This window comes from Salmo salar, chromosome ssa20, assembly GCF_905237065.1.
Source record: "Salmo salar chromosome ssa20, Ssal_v3.1, whole genome shotgun sequence".
Classification (NCBI taxonomy): Eukaryota; Metazoa; Chordata; class Actinopteri; order Salmoniformes; family Salmonidae; genus Salmo; species Salmo salar.
This window is the reverse complement of record NC_059461.1, coordinates 15,048,013-15,068,407: the sequence shown is the minus strand read 5'-3', so window position 1 is coordinate 15,068,407 and position 20,395 is coordinate 15,048,013. Positions and strand designations below refer to the sequence as shown.

At 43.2% G+C, this 20,395-nt stretch overlaps 1 protein-coding gene across 2 annotated transcripts in view; it reads right to left on the bottom strand.

The window, feature by feature from the left end:
- LOC106580092 (BDNF/NT-3 growth factors receptor) overlaps window positions 1–20,395 on the bottom strand; it is an 85,308-nt gene that overhangs the window by 19,107 nt on the left and 45,806 nt on the right. Inside the window, exons 13-16 of one of the 2 annotated variants that reach the window (XM_014160731.2) lie at window positions 17,610–17,795; window positions 11,275–11,405; window positions 8,277–8,449; window positions 5,685–5,931 (exon numbers count right to left, since the gene is read on the bottom strand). In XM_014160731.2, coding sequence (XP_014016206.2) covers window positions 5,685–5,931; window positions 8,277–8,449; window positions 11,275–11,405; window positions 17,610–17,795 — 737 coding nt within the window. The remainder of the gene's footprint in view (window positions 1–5,684; window positions 5,932–8,276; window positions 8,450–11,274; window positions 11,406–17,609; window positions 17,796–20,395) is intronic. The other variant, XM_014160732.2, reaches the window with a different exon arrangement.

Genomic DNA, 20,395 nt, shown 5'->3' with positions numbered 1-20,395 from the left:
TTAAATTGAGAGGATTCTCAAAATGGGGGATTATGGTGGAAAATTGCAAGATTATGTTATAATACTTTTATTGCGTCAAATGGTTGTTTTGTGCAATAGAATAGGAGATTTCCGATGTATTTTGGCTGATAAAATCTAAAGAGCATTCCAGAGCATGAGTTAATGTTTCTGTTCTATACAGGGCCAGACACTGGTCTCTACACAATGAAAACTGTTGACACAGCAGATACTGTCTGCTATGTATTATAGGTATCTTTCATACAAATCTTAACCTTGTGACCCATTCTATATATCTGTTGTTCATCATGTAGGTTGAACGGGGTGTATCTTGGCTATAAAATACCTTTGTACTTTTATCTTGGGGCTCTCAATGAATCATCTGAGCGTGAATCGTCAACCAGCCATGACCAGCCATCATTATCGTAGAGCACTCAATCGATTTACTTTATATGTGTGTGTTGTATTGACCTGCTCCCTTATTAATAAGTGATTAAAGATTTCATTTAAGTATAACTCTGACTTGTGTGATAAGTTTGTCTCTCCTCATTTGATAGTAAAGAAATTAACCACCACATTTGGCGATGAGGATGGGATGTTAATCTTCACTTGGTGACCGCTCCTGACAACCTGGGTAAATCATGCACGAGGGATCCCACAAACTTGGGATCTCAGGGAGACACACTTCGGGAACAAAGCAGATGGACCCACCATATATTAACAAATTTTTTAAAATATATATTTTCCTTTATTACCTTCTAACCCTACCACCCTTCTCCTAATTGGAGCAAACTAGTGAACAACACTTAGGCTTCTACTTCCAGTTTATACATACTACATACATTTTACGGACACAATGTATTTTACAATAGTTATATTTTGTTTGTTTTTACTCCTGTCCCATCTATTTCTTTCACAAAAGTTCTGAACCTATATACGTTTTACAGACACAGTATGTTTTACATTAGTTATCTTGTTATTAGTTGTTATTATTCCCAACCTTCAGCTCCATTCAACTCCTCCCATCTATCTCTTAACACCATCCATATTGGATTTATATATTGTTCAACTGTGCTGTGATGTTTCACAGAAGTTCTGAACCTTTCTATTCTCATAATTTCTACAGATTGTAAATTAAAAATAAATGTTTTTGCTTAAAGTATTATTATATTATTGATTGATTGACTATGACTTTTCAGATCACCCTGTAGTGCTATCTGCAGAGTTAGCTCCAGGTAAATGTTGCAATTCTTCAGCCATTGCTGAACCTGTGACCAAAACTCCCCCTCCTTTTTCCAGTAGACTGAATTGCGTTGCCTTGTGTTTCTACGGAGATTGTCATTCCACTGGGAATTACTGTGTTTCTTATCCCCAGGAGTGAGTACAGCAAGCCTTGTCTGTCGGTCTGTAATTAAAAAGCATACAGATTTGTGTGGTCATGCGGATTAAAGAGAAATGATGAAAGAGGCTGATCTTTATGTTCAATTCGGTTCCTTTTTTTCTGAGTGTGTTGGTGCGTCTGAATTGCACTAGTGAATAGGGTACCATTTCAGATGCAGCCACTGTCAGGCGTAATCTCTAGACAGGAAGCCACTTGTGCTGGTCCACCTTCTGATCCCTCCTATGACATCATTGTTCATCATTCTTTCACCCAACTATAGGGGGAGAGAGCAGCTCTCAGTCTATTTCTCAGCATCTCTCTATCATTGGCTCCTTTCTCTTTGCTCATTTCTTTCTCTCCACACTCGGTCCCTTCTCTCAACCTCTTCATTCTGAAGCCTCTCTTCTCTTTTCTCCCTTACCCCTCCTCTCTTGCGTCTTTATTTGTGGGGATTTCTTTGACTCACTCTCCATTTCGCCTCCCCCCTCTCTCCTCATCTCTCTCTCCCTCTCTCTCCCTCTCTCTTTCTCTTTCCCTCCTTTTCAGCCTCTCTCTCGTTCTCTGTGGTATCGGAGCTGCATACTAATAGAGTTCTTTAATTACTTTTTTTCATAGGGACTGTCTGATATAACTTAAGCTGTGCTGCCTTTGCACATTGCTATGGCGAAACTCCAGCGGTTAATTGTACTAAGAGGAGGTGTGTGTGTGTGTGTGTGTGTGTGTGTGTGTGTGTGTTTCTGGGGTGTGTGGGGAGGGGAATAATAGTTGACAGACAGACAGACAGACAGACAGACAGACAGACAGACAGACAGACAGACAGACAGACAGAGACGGGGTGAGAGAGATAGAGGAATGAAGAGATGGAGTAAGAGAGATCCAAACACAGAGACACTATTTGAGCCAAGGGTGGGTGTCGTTTAGGGCCCTTTTAAGCTCCTGTCAATCATATTAATCCATGCAGAGCACAGACAGACAGAGAGACACAGCTCTCAGCTGTCCATTGGTCTGTCTGTCAGGGATATGTTACATACATTTGTGTACCTCCATTTGGTGTTTTGTGTTACGTTACAAATGGATTCATGGTCTGGTTACTTAACATAGAAACGAAAGTAGATAGGTTGGTCGAGGAGGATGGGTGACCGTCCAGCGTGTTTGACTCGTGTTGGGGACAACTGTAGCATTTTAGCTAACTCTTCCCTTGATCCTTTTCCTAACTTAACTTAATTATCCTAACCGGCTACGTAATTTCTCCTATCCTGCTACGAAATTCCTCCTAACCTGCTACGTAATTTCTCCTGACCTGCTACGTTAGTTCTCCTAACCTGCTGCATTAGCCGCTAACGTTAGCCACAAACGCTTACATGCAACAAGCAGCCTGGCCTCAGGGCAAGACTTACTATACTAAACTATACATCCTCCAAGATGTTTGATAAATTACATCATCCAATTAATGTGATATTGTACGGCAGGGTAAGACACATGATACTATACATCCTCCAATTCCTATTCCATTGGTAATGTAAAATATCCTACTAAATGCGAACAAATTTACATCCCAAATCCTACGAATTGACCTTAGGCCGGGTTGCATAGTAACCACTATACTTCTGACATCTGTACACTGACACCTATGAATAAGTCCTCTACAGTGTTGCTCAACCCAGTCCATACACAGTCCCTACAGGATGTTGCTGCTGACTGATCGATTCATCAATTAGTTAGATACTTGGTTAGTTAGTTCACTGCAAGCAAGAAAACCTGCATCCAGAGGCTGTTTTTCTGGTTGCCGGCGATTTTAATTCCGCATCACTAAGACACCTGATGCCCAACTTCTATCAACACGTCTCCAACGCCACTAGGGGCGATAAAGTCCTTGACCACTGTTCTACCCACAAGCAAGTATACAAGGCCCTCCCTCGTCCGCCATTTGGCAAATCCGTACTGCTGTTTCCAGTTTACAAGCAGAAACTCAAACAGGAAGTACCCGTGATTTGAGAAATGGTCACCAGAAGGAGAGATTATGCTACAGGACTGCTTTGCTAGCACTGATTGGAATATGTTTCGACACTCCGCCGATAACATTGACGAGTTAACCACCTCCGTCACCGGCTTCATTCGAAAATGCATCAGCGACGGTTTCCCCACGGTGAGGGTTCACTGCTTCCCCAATCAAAAGCCCTGGATTAACACAGTGGTTGGCGCTAAACTAAAGGACAGGGCTACTGCACACAGAGCGATCGTAGACAACACTGAGGCTACGGCTGAGGACAGGAATATGTACAAGAAGTTCCGCTATGACCTCCGCAGAGTCATCAAACCAAAATGCACTTTTTCAATACATAAAAATAACAGTCAGACATAAACAAACAAACAGTTCAAAAGGTGCCCGCCGCATGTGGTAGGGACTACAGTCCATTACGGATTACAAAGGAAGACCCAACCGTGATCTGCCCCATCATGCCTCTACCAGACGAATACAATACACGCTTTGACACCAATAACATCGTGCCGGGTGTGAGGGCCATCACCGACCCAAAGGATTGGGTGATCTCGCTCTGCGAGGCCAACGTGAAACAGGTCTTTAAACAGGTCAACACCCGCAAGGACCGACGGGTTTCCAGGGTGTGTTCTCAGAGCATGCGCAGAACAGCTGGCAGGCATATTCAAAGTCATTTTCAACCTCTCCTTGTCCCAGTCTGTAATCCCCACGTTTTAAGATGACTACCATAATTTCTGTCACCAAGAACTCTAAGGCTTCATCCAACAATGACTACCGACCTGTAGCACTCACTTCTGTAATCATGAAGTGCTTTGAGAGGCTGGTTATGGCACACATTAACTCCACCATCACAGACACTCTAGACCCACTCCATACCGCCCCAACAGATCCATAGATGACACAATCTCAATTGCACTGCCCTCACCCACCTAGATAACATGAGAATGCTGTTCATTGACTACAGCTCAGGGTTCAACACCATTGTCACCTCCAAACTCGTCACCAAGCTTAGGACTCTGGGTCTGAACACCTCCCTCTGCACCTGGATCCTGGACTTCTTGACCGGCCAACCCCAGTTGGTAAGGGTAGGCAATATACCTCCGCCACGCTGACCCACAACACAGGGGCGCCACAGGGGTGTGTTTTTTGTCCCCTCTTGTACTCCCTGTTCACCGATGATTGCGTGCCAAGCACGATTCCAACACCATCATCAAGTTTGCTGATGACACGACGGTGGTAGGCCTGATCACCGGTGACAATTAATCAGCCTACAGGGAGGAAGTCTGTGACCTGGCAATGTGGTGCCAGAGCAACAGCCTCTCCCTCAATGTCAGTAAGTGTGGCATGGGCCCTCAAATCCTCAAAAAGTTCTACAGCTGTACCATTGATAACATCTTGACTGACTGCATCACTGCCTGGAATGCAATAGCACCGACCTCGATCGCATGGAGCTAAAGAGGGTGGTGCGGACAGCCAAGTATATCACTGGGGCCATGCTCCCTGCCATCCAGGGCATCTATATCAGGTGGTGTGGAAGGAAGGCCCGGAAAATTGTTAAAGACTCCAACCACCTAAGCCATAGACTATTCTCTCTGCTTCCGCATTGCAAGCAGTACCGGTGCATCAAGTCTGACACCAACAGGCTCCTGAACAGCTTCTATTCCCAAACAATACGACTGATAAATAGCTAACAAAATCTGAATTCACCTTGTATCCTCATTGACCTTTTTATTTAAATTGTTTGTCACTATGCACACTCTCAGGGCCCTACACACTCACACACACTCACTCCATCATCTGCTCACTGACACATAATATGCACATACTGTACATTTATATTGACTACACACACACCCCACATACAACCTGCTACTTCTCTGTTTATCTTAAATCCTGTTGCCTAATCACCTTACCCTTATACATATCTACCTCCATCACTCCAGTATCCCTGCACATTGTAAATATGGTATTGGAACTGACCCTGTATATAGTATGCTTACTAACTTACTCACTTATTGTTTTCTTCATATTTCTTCTAATTTCTTGTGTGTTTTTTTCTAGTATTACATTGCTATTGATTATTGCATTGTTGGGTTTGGACTTTGTAAAAAAGGTAGTTAACTGTACTTGCGCATGTGGCATAAAAAACTTGAAACTTGAAAGTGCTCGAATACTCGTTTTTATTGAAACAGTTCTGAAGAGGACAAAGACTCTATAGCCTGCTGATCATGCCCATGCAGGGAGAGAGAGGGAGACCCATGCAAAGGGAGGTAGTACAAGGCCAAGAAAAAAGAGGGCGACACATACACTTACCCTGTAGTAGTCCGTACTATACACGTCTCGGGACATGCCGAAGTCACCGATCTTCACCAGCAGGTTCTCTCCCACCAGACAGTTACGTGTGGCCAGGTCTCGGTGGACAAAGTGCTGGGAGGCCAGGTAGACCATGCCTGCAGCGATCTGCTGGGCGATGTGCAGCATCTGGGACTGGGTCAGCTCCACGGGTCGGTTTGTCGGACCGTCACCCATCATCACAGAGTCGGGACCATGAGCCCTACAGAAGGAGAGGAGGGGAGAAAAAATCCATTGAAATTCCAAATCATTACCAGAAATGTGACATCCCATATCTTTCTTAGAACTTAGTGAGAGCGTGGTTGTCCTATTGTTAATTTGCATACAACTTTCCCACAACTTTCTAGGAATGGTGCAGGATAGTTGCTTGGCTTTGGAACATTCTTAGCATATGTAGTCCTTTCCTGCAGTCAATGGCTACTGTCATTACACACCTGGCTAAAATATTACTGTAGCTCTGTTTGAATCACTTTTATAGTTAACTTTGACACATTCTGAAAACAGAAGATACTACAGGAATGATGGAGTCCATCCAAATCATCTTGGCTCCTGGACTCTGTCCAAGCATTTCAAGGCTCTGTTGAGACAATTAATTATCAATGACACAAGATCACTCAGTTAATCCCTACCATTGTGACACTAAGTTGTCATAATGCTGCATCAAATGTGCATTATCCCAGGGGCGTTGGCAGACACAATGTAAGTAACTTAGTTTATGTCCCCCTAACTGCCCTGATAATCCTATTTGGTAAAATACCAAGTCCATGTTATGGCAAGAACGGCTCAAATAAGCAAAGAGAAAAGACAGTCCATCATTAGTTTAAGACATGAAGGTCAGTCAATGCGGAACATTTCAAGAACTTTGAACGTTTTTTCAACTGCAGTCGCAAAAACCAAACCAAGTGGTATGATGAAACTGCCTCTCATGAGGACTGACACAGGAAAGTAAGACCCAGAGCTACCTCTGCTGCAGAGGATAAGTTCATTAGAGTTACCAGCCTCAGAAATTGCAGCCCAAACAAATGCTTCACAGAGTTCAAGTAACAGACACATCTCAACATCAACTGTTCAGAGACTGTGTGAATCAGGCCATGGCCGAATTGCTGCAACGAAACCACTACTAAAGGATACCAATAAGAAGGAGAGACTTGCTTGGTGCCAAGAAACACAAGCAATTGACATTAGACCGGCGGAAATCTGTCCTTTGGTCTGATGAGTCCAAATTAGAGATTTCTGGTTCCAACTGCCGTGGCATTGTGAGATGCAGAATAGGTGAACGGATGGTCTCCGCATATGTAGTTCCCACCGTGAAGCATGGAGGAGGAGGTGAGATGCAGTGGGGGTGTTTTGCTGGTGACACTGTATGTGATTTATTTAGAATTCAAAGCTCACATAACCAGCAAGGCTACCACAGCTTTCTGCAGCGATACACCATCCAATCTGGTTTGTGGTTAGTGAGACTATCATTTGTTTTTCAACAGGACAATGACTCAACACACTTCCAGGCTGTGTAAGGGCTATTTGACCAAGAAGGAGAGTGATGGAGTGCTGCATCAGATGACCTGGCCTCCACAATCACCTGACCTCAACCCAAATGAGATGGTTTGGGATGAGTCGAGGAGAATCACTACTGTACAGTGTGTGTGACCCTGATTTAGCCCACTATAGTAATTAAGGAACTTGACAAAAAAACAACATTCTTGGTATTTCATTATTTGAACCGAACGTTTCCTAAAAGTTCAAACATGGTTACATTTATATTTCAATGATGGTAATGTTCTAGAAGCATTCTCCATCTGATTTCACATTGGGAATGTTTTAAATAGTTCATAGAACGTTAAGAAACAACGTTCTTCTGTGGGACTTTCAGTACTTCAGCATAATGTTTCAGAAAGGTTTCCTCATTGTTCTATTTAAAGCCATTTTCCAAATTGTTCTTGAGAACATTAAGAGAACTTTCCATAAAAACCACAAGGAACTTTAGTATTGTTCAGAAAACATTCTAAGAATGTTATTTAAAAACATATACATTCCATTCTCAGAACGTTAAGAAAACTTTCCATAAAAACTTTAGTCATGTTCAGTGACCGTGAAAATATATACATTCTGTTCTCAGCATCAACAAAACTCTCATTATCCTCTATCTTGTTAAGTGTGTTCAGGTGTGTTGGCCGCGTCCGCCGCCCACTAACTGAGTCCTTGTTTACTTTGAAACGGGGGCTGTTTGAATAGACTAAAATGAACAGCTTGGTAAGCGTAAAAAACACGGCAAGCGAGCCTCATCCTGGTACCGCAGTGGACTAATTCCATCGATAGAGAACAGAAGATTATAGGTTTGGATCTCACTGATGCCGTGTCACAATCAAAAATAAATGTCTTTGCCTGATTAATGCCTAAAATGAATTTCCATCTGTCCTATCTGTACTTGGAGTTCAAAAAAAGTTTACCCGAAATAAGCTAGCAGTGTTATTAAAAATCTTATTGAAACATATAGTGGGCTTTTATGCAGTATATGCCTAATTTGAACATGCTCAAAGAATGGTTTACCTGAGGAACTTGTTGAGGTCCCCGTGCTTCATGTACTCAAACACCATGATGAGGGGGTCGCTCTCCACACACACACCGTAGAAGGTGACGATATGCTCGTGCTGCAGGTTGGTCAGCAACTCGGCTTCTCGATGGAAGTCCTTCCTCGCATTCTCACTGGCCTCTTTCAGGGTCTGACCACACACACACACACACACACACACACACACACACACACACACACACACACACACACACACACACACACACACACACACACACACACACACACACACACACACACACACACACACACACACACACACACACACACACACACACACAAAGGTTACTACCTACGTTTCGTCAGAACTCACTACATGCACACTGTGTTTGAGAAATGTTTACTGACAGGGTACTATTCTGCCACAAGATGTTTTTGTTTTGGCTCAAGTCCACCAAGTGCCGACTTAAGTGGCTCTTAAAGTAAAAATGAGTTCTAGAAACAAAACCATAGCCCACAATGTTAGCTTATTGACAATGACCAAGCAGAGACGGTGTATACTTTTATACAGTAAGGGATTACTGTGTCATTGTTTACAGAAGTAGTGTTATTGGTTCTCGTGTTCTGATCTTTCCTATTTTCATGAAATCTGTCATAGCGATTTTAGTGCAGAGGCAAATGCGAGAGAGAGAGAGAGAGAGAGAGAGAGAGAGCGAGAGAGAGAGAGAGAGAGAGGAACAAGAGAGATAGAGAGAGAGGGATGAAGAGAGAGAGTTTCAGGAAATGTAAGCAATATGGGCCTATTTTCATATCTACAGAAATATATAGAAATGATTCTGTATGAATAATTGATTTGGTCCTACAGAAAGTGGGTATATGAGTACATAGGGTGTTTTGTGCTTACAGAGAACTGAAGTGTCCATTTACAAATAGGAACAGGAGAGAGCTAAGGAAGCCAAGGGCAGACCCTCTGTTCTGACCCCCAGCTAGAATACTGAGATGCCAGAAAAAGAGGTTAATCCACCCCCATCTTTAACCAAATACATTCCAGGAAACAGGACTCATCATTATGATCAGAACAGAAATGGACTTGGGCAGTGTTCCCTCAACAACAAAAAAATCTGCTGAGCGCAAACTTTTACTGTGAATACTGAGGCTTTAAGTTGCAGTTTTAACAGTGGCAAAGTAGGTTACTCTGGCAATTGAATAATAATGTAGGCCTACCAGAGTGACCTACCATCAAAAACAATGGAGAAAATGCATCCCATGACATTTTAACATGGAAATAGCTGTTCTACCATTCATCCTACAGTAGCAGCCAATGTGTGGTGTTCAATGTAGGCCTACATTCCATGAGACTTTTGAGAAGAAAAAAAACATGCAGGGCTTGACATTAACCTGTTAATCCACTTGTCCTTCAGACAAGCAGGTGACAGAAAATGTTTTACATAATTAAATGAATTATTATTCCGATACCATTATTACAGAGAATCAGACAAATTATGCTACCCTCTGCCTATTGGCTACTTAGCTTATTCAAGCCTGTCTAAAAATACAACACTACCCCTTTAAGACAAAAAAAAGCTCTTTACCTGACTCTCTATTCAAAGATGGCTAGAAATGTACACGTTTTGTGCTCTTGTAGGAATCAATGACTCCCCTATTGCTGACTACAAATGATCTATAACTGGGCTAATGACTGAGTAACTAGCAAAGGATATGAACAGAATGTGCACACGTGGCTACATGCAGCTCTTACTTTGATCTCAAGACAAGTGCATCTACTCGCAACCACTCATGCTGTAAACACAGTCCAGTTCAAAGTAAATGGCACAGATCCATCCCAGGAGGTTGGTGGCACCTTAATTGGGGAGAATGGGCTCGTAGGAATGACTGGAGCGGTATCAGTGGAATGGTATCAAATACATCAAACATGGTTTCCATGTGTTTGATGCCATTCCATTTGTTCCGTTACGGCCATTATTATGCCGCACCGGTCTGTGTAGAGTACAGGCTGAGTCTTGCACAATAGAATCTTACTCCGATGCGTTCTGTCCACAACGAAATCTTGTGCATAGTTTGTTTTGTTGCGGTGTGTTGTACTGAAAGTGGCGAATATTGCGTTGATTTGATCACAATTGCCACACTAAAGGGAAACGTTGATGGTGTCAACTAACAGGGAAAACTCTAGAAAGTTGTGCGAAGTCCAATCTCCCGCTTCTCTCCGTGGGCTGATAGTTCTACTGCGCTCTGCATGGCAGTCCCTGAGAGCTGCAAGGCAGTGTTGAGCAACTGCACGTCCATGCACTAACAACCCAACATTGAAGTGCTTCTTTCGACGAATTCTGAAGTTTATTCACACGTAGCTTTCAGGAAACTCCCCCCTGAACGTGATTTACCTATGATATTGTATGACCGACCGGGACATTGGTGCCTTTGATCGCCTGAGTGACTTCTAGCATCTTTTCATGACTGCTAACGCATTAGCTAATATCACTAATATCAGTGTTCAGTATCTTGATCAATGCCTCCTTTGCGTATTTTTCCATAAACATGGTAGCCAAGCCTATATGGCTGCATGCCTGTCCAATACTTTCTTGTAAAACCACTACCATTAGTGGATATGAGTATGTTAGACCGTAGAGACGGCAACTTGGAAAGTGCCAAGTCACATCTATCATCTTAGATGTGACTTGGTTGCAGGTTGCTAGTACATACAGAAAAGCTCCACTTCACACTTAGAATAATGTGGGAGTCCCACAGTGGGACACAGAAAGGACAGGAGGTCAGGGGGAGGGTTTTTTCCCCCATCATGTCATGTATTTTTTATGAAAACTCTCCAATAAGATCTTGTTTCACCACAGACTTAGAATGCTGGAATTCTTGGTGGAAGCAGGCTATTGGCAGATTTTCCTATAAGAGTGTTAGGGGGTTGGGGGTTAGGAGTCCATTTGGAAATTGGTCAAACAATGTAGTCTACAGTAGGTTGTGATAGACAGTAAAGAGCAGCGTTACCTTGACAGCCACCAGGATCTTGTCGAGCTCAGGAGACAGGTTATAGCACTCGGCCAGGAAAACCTTGCCAAACGCCCCTTCTCCCAACTCCCTCTTCAGAACTATATTGTGCCTCTTGATGTGCTGGACAACTGCAAGACAAACAGAACCAAGTTATTACGGATATCAGTGTGACTTCCTAAACTGGATGTATCATAGATGACAAGAGATGGCTGATGGTTGGATAAAGGGTCTGGGAGCCATCATTGGTTGCACTGAATGATCTAGCTACTATTTTATTTTATTTATATACAGTACCAGTCAAAAGTTTGGAACCACCTACCCATTCGAGGGTTTTCCTTTATTTATTTTTTACAATTTTCTATGTTGTAGAATAATAGTGAAGACATCAAAACTATGAAATAACACATATGGAATCATGTAGTTACCAAAAAAGTGTTGAACAAATGAATATATATTTTATACTAGAGATTCTTCAAAGTAGCCACCATATGCCTTGATGACAGCTTTGCACACTCTTGGCATTCTCTCAACCAGCTTCATGAGGTAGTCACCTGGGATGCATTTCAATTAACAGGTGGGCCTTGTTAAAGGTTAATTTGTGGAATTTCTTTCCTTCTTAATGCATTTGACCCAATCAGTTGTGTTGTGACAAGGTAGGGGTGGTATACAGAATATAGCCCTATTTGGTGAAAGTCCATATTATGGCATTAGCAGCTCAAATAAGCAAAGAGAAATGACAGTCCATAATTGCTTTAAGACATGAAGGTCAGTCAATATGGAACATTTCAAGAACTTTGAAAAACCATCAAGCGCTATGATGAAACTGGCTCTCAGAAGGACCGCCACAGAAAAGGAAGACCCAGAGTTACCTCTGCTGCAGAGGATAAGTTCATTAGAGTTACCAGCCTCAGAAATTGCAGCCCAAATAAATGCTTCACATAGTTCAAGTAAGAGACACATTTCAACATCAACAGTTCAGAGAATGCGTGAATCAAGCCTTCATGGTCAAATTTCTGCAAAGAAACCACTACTAAAGGACACCAAAAAGAAGAAGAGACTTGCTTGGGCCAAGAAACACAAGCAATGGACATTAGACCGGTGGAAATCTGTCCTTTGGTGTGATGAGTCCAAATTTGAGATTTTTGGTTCCAACCGCTGTGTCTTTGTGAGACACAGAGAAGGTGAACAGATGATCTCCGCATTTGTGGATCCCACCATGAAGAATGGAGGAGGATGTGTGATGGTGTGGGGGTGCTTTGCTGGAGACACTGTCAGTGATTTATTCTGTCAGTGATTTATTTAGAATTCAAGGTACACTTAACCAGCATGGCTACCACAGCATTCTGTAGTGATACGCCATCCCATCTGGTTTGCGCTTAGTGGGACTATCATTTGTTTTTCGAACAGGACAATGACACAACACAACTCCAGGTTGTGTAAGGGCTATTTTACCAAGAAGGAGTGTGATGGAGGACCTGGCCTCCACAATCACCCGACCTCAACCCAATTGAGATGGTTTGGGATGAGTTGGACCGCAGAGTGAAGGAAAAGCAGCCAACAAGTGCTCAGCATATGTGGGAACTCCTTCAAGACTGTTGGAAAAGTATTCCAGGTGAATCTGGTTGAGAGAATGCCAAGAGTGTGCAAAGCTGTCATCAAGGCAAAGTGTGGCTACTTTGAAGAATCTAACATCTAAAATATATTTTTATTTGTTTAACACGTTTTTGGTTACTGCATGATTCCATATGTGTTATTTCATAGTTTTGATGTCTTCACTATTTTTCTACAATGTAGAAAATAGTAAAAATAGAAAAACCCTTGAATGAGTACGTGTGTCCAAACTTTTGACTGGTACTGTACATGGTGGTGAGGTGTTTTGTCTAATCAATGTATTTTCAATTGAAAGGGAGTTTTACTATTCGTTTTGTATTCTGTCTTTTGATTGTGATGATAGTAATTTGTAACATCATGTTGTACAGTGTTAGCTCAGCTCTGTCTCTCAGCATGTGTAATAGCTGTCAGGTTGTCAGAAATTGATGTTTGAAGGTCTATTTGAAACAACGATTTTTGACTGAACAAACACTGAGATCAGTCTGGTGGTAATAACATAGCAGGCTTTTTCCCAGTGCTTTCTCCCAGAGCGGTTTTCATGCAGCCAGATACTGTAGATGCTCTGCACCCACTTAACTCAACCCAGGCCTCCCCCTACAGCGCGAGGACAGTGGAGAACACCAAAACATATTCATCAGCAGGTTACTGTCTTCAGAGAGAAAAACTGTGGACCCGGACACAAACCATCAAGATTTATTTCTGATCTGATTAAGAAATGCATTTGAAGAAAAGCTCACCACTCGAGCTATTGCATTACAGCGGGCTAGACTTTGAAGCTGCATCGATCTGCACTAACTTACTGAGAGGCATAACCCAATATTATGTAAAAAGACAGAGAGAGGGAGACAGAGAGCCTAGGCCATTAGACTAGCACATACAGACTCAAGACCTGAGCGCAGCTTTGTGTGTGTGTGTGAACCTGATGACGTCACATCTGCCAAAACAACAGCTCAGGGAATGTAAGTTCCCACAGTTCCCAGAACATCTATCCACAAAAGCCACAACTCGTTACCATTGCTCACTAATTCTCTTCTTTTGCAAAAATAATAGCATGGTTACACAAGTACCTTCAAGTTAAAACTCACATTTTTTTTCCATTACAACCATACAACTCCACCATTACCGCCAATTCATATACAGTAAATCTACATTTACACAACCAAACTCTACACATGTACTCTTTTATCATTCTTTGTAAGTAAGTAATATATACATGTCAGGAAGAGACATGTTTCCTATCCAAGTCCACCCCCCTTCTACTGTCTGTCACCCTCTCTAGTTTCGGCTAAGTAGCTGTGCTTTTCCAAAACCTCACTTCTGGATGGTAGAATAGGGGTTGGCTTTAGACTTTAGTCCCTGTGTTCTGATGTCATGGGTGAATGGGATCATTTCCACAGGAGGAGAGCCCTTCTGCAAGTAAACATCCTGGTAAAAATAAATTTGTGAATCAAATTTTCCAGTACAATGTTAATCCTTCTAAACCCAGAGACCAGGACGGAGAGAACAAAAGGAAGAAACAGGGGTTGAAAGAAGAGTAGACTGCACTAAGAAAGGAGGAAACCTCTGTTCTGTCGGCCTTTAGTCCTTCAGTTGCAAGACATGCAAGTTGACAGTGCATCCGTGTGTGTGTTTATCAGCTGGGGTGTGTGTGTGTGTCTCATGTTCTTAATGAACTCTGACTACTCTAAATGGAGTGGACAAACTAATGGAGGCCATTGATCTTTTTCTAAGATATTAGAGTCACACCCACTCCCCTGACAGAATACCTTACCTACACTGTTTATCTCTTCCTCATCAAAGTGAATACTACATTTACACACACACATGCGCCCGCACACGCACACACACAAACACTGAGTTGTACAGTATTGAGCATCATTGACTGACATTTTACAAATCTATTTTTTTGGGCTGCAGAGACCAGTCAGATCACAACCTTCTCTCCATTGGCCCATACAGGAGAATAAGCTGGAGAGAGACATGCACATACAATACCGGTCAAAAGTTTTAGAACACCTACTCATTCGAGGGTTTTCCTTGATTTGTAATATTTTCTACATCGTAGAATAATAGTAAAGACATCAAAACTATGAAATGACACATATGGAATCATGTAGTAACCAAAAACAAATCAAAATATATTTTATATTTGAGATTCTTCAAAGTAAAAACCCTTTGCCTTGATGACAGCTTTGTACACTCGGTATTCTCTCAACCAGCTTTATGAGGTAGTCACCTGGAATGCATTTCAATTAACAGGTGTGTCTTGTTAAAAGTTAATTTGTAGAATTTCTTTCTTTCTTAATGTGTTTGAGCCAATCAGTTGTGTTGTGACAAGGTAGGGGTGATAGACAGATGATAGCCATATTTAGAAGATTGCCCTAAATACCAAGTCCATATGACGGCAAGAACAGCTCAAATAAGCAAAGAGAAATGACAGTCCATCATTAATTTAAGACATGAAGGTCAGTCAATGCGGAAAATGTCAAGAAAGTTTCTTCAAGTGCAGTAGCTAAAACTATGAAGCGATATGATGAAACTGGCTCTCAGGAGGACCGCCACAGGAATGTAAGACCCAGAGCTACCTCTGCTGCTTCTTGTTCATTAGAGTTACCAGCCTCAGAAATTTCAGACCAAATAAATGCTTCACAGAGTTCAAGTAGCAGACACATCTCAACATCAACTGTTGAGAGGAGACTATGTGAATCAGGCCTTCATGGTCGAATTGCTGCAACAAACCACTACTGAAGGACACCAATCATAAGAAGAGACTTGCTTGGGCCAAGAAACATGAGCAATGGACATTAGACCAGTGGAAATCTGTCCTTTGGTCTGATTTGAGATTTCTGGTTCCAACTGCTGTGTCTTTGTGAGATGCAGAGTTGGTGAATGGATGATCTCTATATGTGTGGTTCCCACCGTGAAGCATGGAGGAGGAGGTGTGATGGTATGGGGGTGCTTTGCTGGTGACACTGTCTGTGATTTATTTAAAATTCAAGGCACACCAGCATGGCTACCACAGCATTCTGCAGCCATATGCCATCCCATCTGGTTTGTGCTTAGTGGGACTATCATTTGTTTTTCAACAGGACAATGACTCAACACACTTCCAGGCTGTGTAAGGGCTATTTGACCAAGAAGGAGAGTGATGGAGAGCTGCATCAGATGACCTGGCCTCCACAGTCACCCAACCTCAATTCAGTTGAGATGGTTTGAGATTTCGACCACAGAGTGAAGGAAAAACAGCCAACAAGTAATCACCATATGTGGAAACTCCTTCAACACTGTTGGAAGATTATTCCAGGTGAAGCTGGTTGTGAGAATGCCAAGAGTGTGCAAAGCTGTCATCAAGGCAAAGGGTTGCTACTTTGAAGAATCTAAAATATAACATAACACCTTTTTGGTTACTAGGTGTGTCCAATCTTTTGACTGGTACTGTACACACACACACACACACACACACACACACACACACACACACACACACACACACACACACACACACACACACACACACACACACTGGCATGACCTCAAATTTAATGGATTAGATGGATACAGCTACACTGCTGACAAGTGGCATTGAAGCAACAAGCACTCACACACACAATGCGTGCGTGTGTGTATGTGTGTTTGTGCATATCCGTCTCCGGTCTCTTCTCCTGTCTGGGCCAATGGGGAGAGGGCTGTGGTCTGATTGGTCTCTGAAGACAATACATTATTATTATTATTATTATTTGTTGGTACTTTTTACCCCTTTTTCATGAAATCCAATTGATAGTTACAGTCTTGTCCCATCGTTGCAACTCCCCTACGGACTCGGGAGAGTCAAAGGTCAAGAGTCCTCTGAAACACAATCCTGCCAAGCCGCACTGCTTCTTGACACACTGCTTGCTTAACCCGGAAGCCAGCAGCTCCAATGTGTTGGAAGAAACACCATCCAACTGGCAACCGGAGTCGGCTTGCAGGCGCCCGGCCCGGCACAAGGAGTCTCTAGAGCGCGATGGGACAAGGTAATCCTGGCCGGCCAAACCCTCCACTAAACAAGACGACGCTGGGCCAATTGTGCGCCGCCTCATGGGTCTCCCGGTCACGGCCGGCTGTGACACAGCCTGTGATCGAACCCGGGGCAGTGCCACTGCAATGCAGTGCCTTAGAACGCTGCACTACTCTGGAGACCAGCCAATACATTTTTTTAAATAAAATATCAATCAATTACACTCAATACTGTACAACATCACACACACACACACACACACACACACACACACACACACACACACACACACACACACACACACACACACACACACACACACACACACACACACACACACACACACACACACACACACACACACACACACACAGAGAGAGAACACATTTTATCAGCAGCTCCAAGGCCAGTTCCATAGCAGCGGAGAGGTTGTTGCTATGGCAACCCATGCATACGCACACTCAGGTGTGGGTTCTTAGATGGCGTCTAAAATATGTGTTGGTGTAACAGAATCATGGGAAAATCAGCACTCAGATCCCCTGAGATCTCCTAGTCCGCACGTTACTCTTCTTCGCTGCAGCGTAGTAGGCTATGTCAGCTCAGAACATGTTGTTACCAGTTAAAATGAACTGGTGGTGAAAGAAAGCCACTCATATGTGTGTTGCATACTTGTCTCTGTGCGTGTGTGTGTGTGTGTAAGCCATGGTCTCGTTGTTCTACTCACAGGTGTCTGATTTGAGCATGCTGTTGCTGCGGAAGTACTGAGGGTTCTCGATGACGGGGATCTTGGTCATGCCGATCATGACGGCGTCTGGGCCCATCTCAGAGGAGGACGGAGTGTTACTGCCGTTGGACACATGGTGGAGAGGAGAGGCTGAGTCGTCATCATTGCTGATCACAGACGATGCACCTGAGAGAGGAGAGAAAGCGAGGGGAGTGGAATTCAGTGTGAGAGAAAAGATAAAAGAGAGGAGAGAGATGAAGAAAAGAGAAGAGGTGTTTGAGGATAATGAAGGTGGAAGAAGGAAAGAAACAAATGGAAGGTGAGGCATGTTTTTGTCTTAGCAAAAAGCACAAAGCTTAATTACATACCAATCTCCACACCCGTCCTTGTTCATTGTCAAAGCCCATATCCAAAGCACGCAATATGGGTATAACGCATTTTATATGCAATTTTACAACAGGTAATATTCAAATATTGTTAAATAGTACATTTTGAGTGCATTTTGTATTGTTACTGTCTAGGATTTCATCGGTCTCCTCTGTTCCACCAACAGAAAAATGGTCTTTAATTAAAAGGGAAATCTGTGTTTCAAACAACAACAAAACTTACACCCCGCCACTGTTCCAGTCAACATTTGAAAGTTTTACATTCAACTGACGCACTTATCCAGAGTGATTTATAGGAGCAATTAGGGTTAAGTACCTTGCTCAATGGCACAGACAGATTTTTCACCTAGTCCACTCGGGTATTCAAACCAGCAACCTTTCAGTTACTGGCCCAACACTCTTCATCGCAAGGCAATTTCCCCCCTCCCGTAAACATCTAAGGGATGGGGCTGGAGAAATGTGACCACTCTCAAATGCATAGACAGCTATGGAAGCCAGATCAGACAGTTGAACTAAGCTCATGTGGCATTTACAGTCAAATTCCTCAAGATCAATGGCTATATATCATGAATTTGAAAGTCTAAAAATGGATTTGGCAATTGCGAATGACTTCTTTAAACTACTGGAAGTTGTGGACCAAACCTATTTTCAAAAATTTTTATTGAAATTGCATGTGTGTATCCCCTCAGGGGCAACGAACGTACAACAGTAGTTTGGGGTCGTGGTGAGAGAAGGTGCGCTGATAGAGTGCTTTGTGAATGGGGAGAGGGAACGATGGTCCGACGCTGAGCCTGTGCTCATTCCTTTGCCGTCCATCGTTTCTCTGTGGACCAAACTCTGTTTCTTCTCTGGTTTCCGCTACCATCCCAAAATAAACAATTAAGCTCTTATTCTCATACACACAGTCTCAATCTCTAAACACGGAACACATACACGCGCCCCCACACGCACCTACACTCATGCACACGCACGCACACACCACAGTGTTGTTTTTGGAGCAGTAGAGTCATGGCAGTGGTGCATTCCTAAGAAGGAGGAGGCCGTGAAAAAGGACTGAGAAACAAAGAGGGATTGTTTCTCAGCAGTCTTATAAGGGTGTGTGTGTGTTTGTGTGTTTGTGTGTGTGTGTGTGTGTGTGTGTGTGTGTGTGTGTGTGTGTGTGTGTGTGTGTGTGTGTGTGTGTGTGTGTGTGTGTGTGTGTGTGTGTGTGTGTGTGTGTGTGTGTGTGTGTGTGTGTGTGTGTGTCTGCCTGCTAGTATGTGTATATGTAATAGTGTGGGTGTATGCTTCAATGCGTGCACCCTGATCATCAGATTGTGGTGAAACATGACTGGTATGTTCCTACAAGTCAAAGCACAGGTCCGTCCAAAATAGTAGATGCATTGTGTTGGAAGGAAGCGGCAAAACACCTGACACGTGACAGCAGCACTCATGAAAAGTATTGTAGCGACCCTTACCAAGGTAAGTGGAGCAGTGGTAACTATCCCGTAGTGGGATGATTTACCCTAATTCATATTGACTAGGGGCCGGAGTTTTTCCTCACCATGACATCTGACCAGGAAAACCTCTATAGGGGTCTTAGTTTATGACTAAAGGTGAGTCTTACCTCCTGGTGGTTTGAGAATTCCAACTAAACTTTACAATCTCATTACACCGGATCTCTTTCGTCCAGCCTTTCTTTACTAGGCTGCCGTGGCTTCTCTCTGCTACTTGAGGTTCAAGCGGAGCGAGGACACTATAGCGCTCTACAGAGGAGCTCTTTCATTCTCCACCGCTAATGTGTTGAGTGGTTTCTCCGCAAACAGGCTTCTCTCTCCCCTGTGGGTGCTCAAATGATGTGCCATCATTATGCCTCCCTCTCCACCGCCGTCCTCAGGAAGAGCCGTGACGCTACCGCATTGTACAGTAGTGGCTGCACTTCAATGCATTGTTGAGACTGGAGAGGCGTCCATCTTGGATCTGACTGGACCCCAATGTTCTGGGCAGTGTAAAAAGAGACTTGTGTATGGATTTTCTCTGACTGAGAGAAGTGATCTTCCGAGCACGGCTGGTCTAATCAGGTTGACCTGCAGTGCAGACAGCCTGGTAGACGACAGGCAGTTAGGGGATGTACGTGACTTACCAGAGACAGTGACGTCAGGTGGCCCACATACACGCCTCTCTGAACCCCACAGAAACACACTCTAGGCCTGACAAAACCTGAGAGTAATGAACTTCTCCTCGTTCTGGATCTCAATCAAACACCAGATACTACAGTAATTAGCGAATTTTGGTTTTCAGCCATGACATTAGAGTGGGCATGTGCTTAAAAAACACACACACAGCATCCCAAGCAGGTTATTGTCTGTAAGTGAGTGTGTGTGTGTGTGTGTGGGGGGATGCTCACTTTTAACGTGAGGT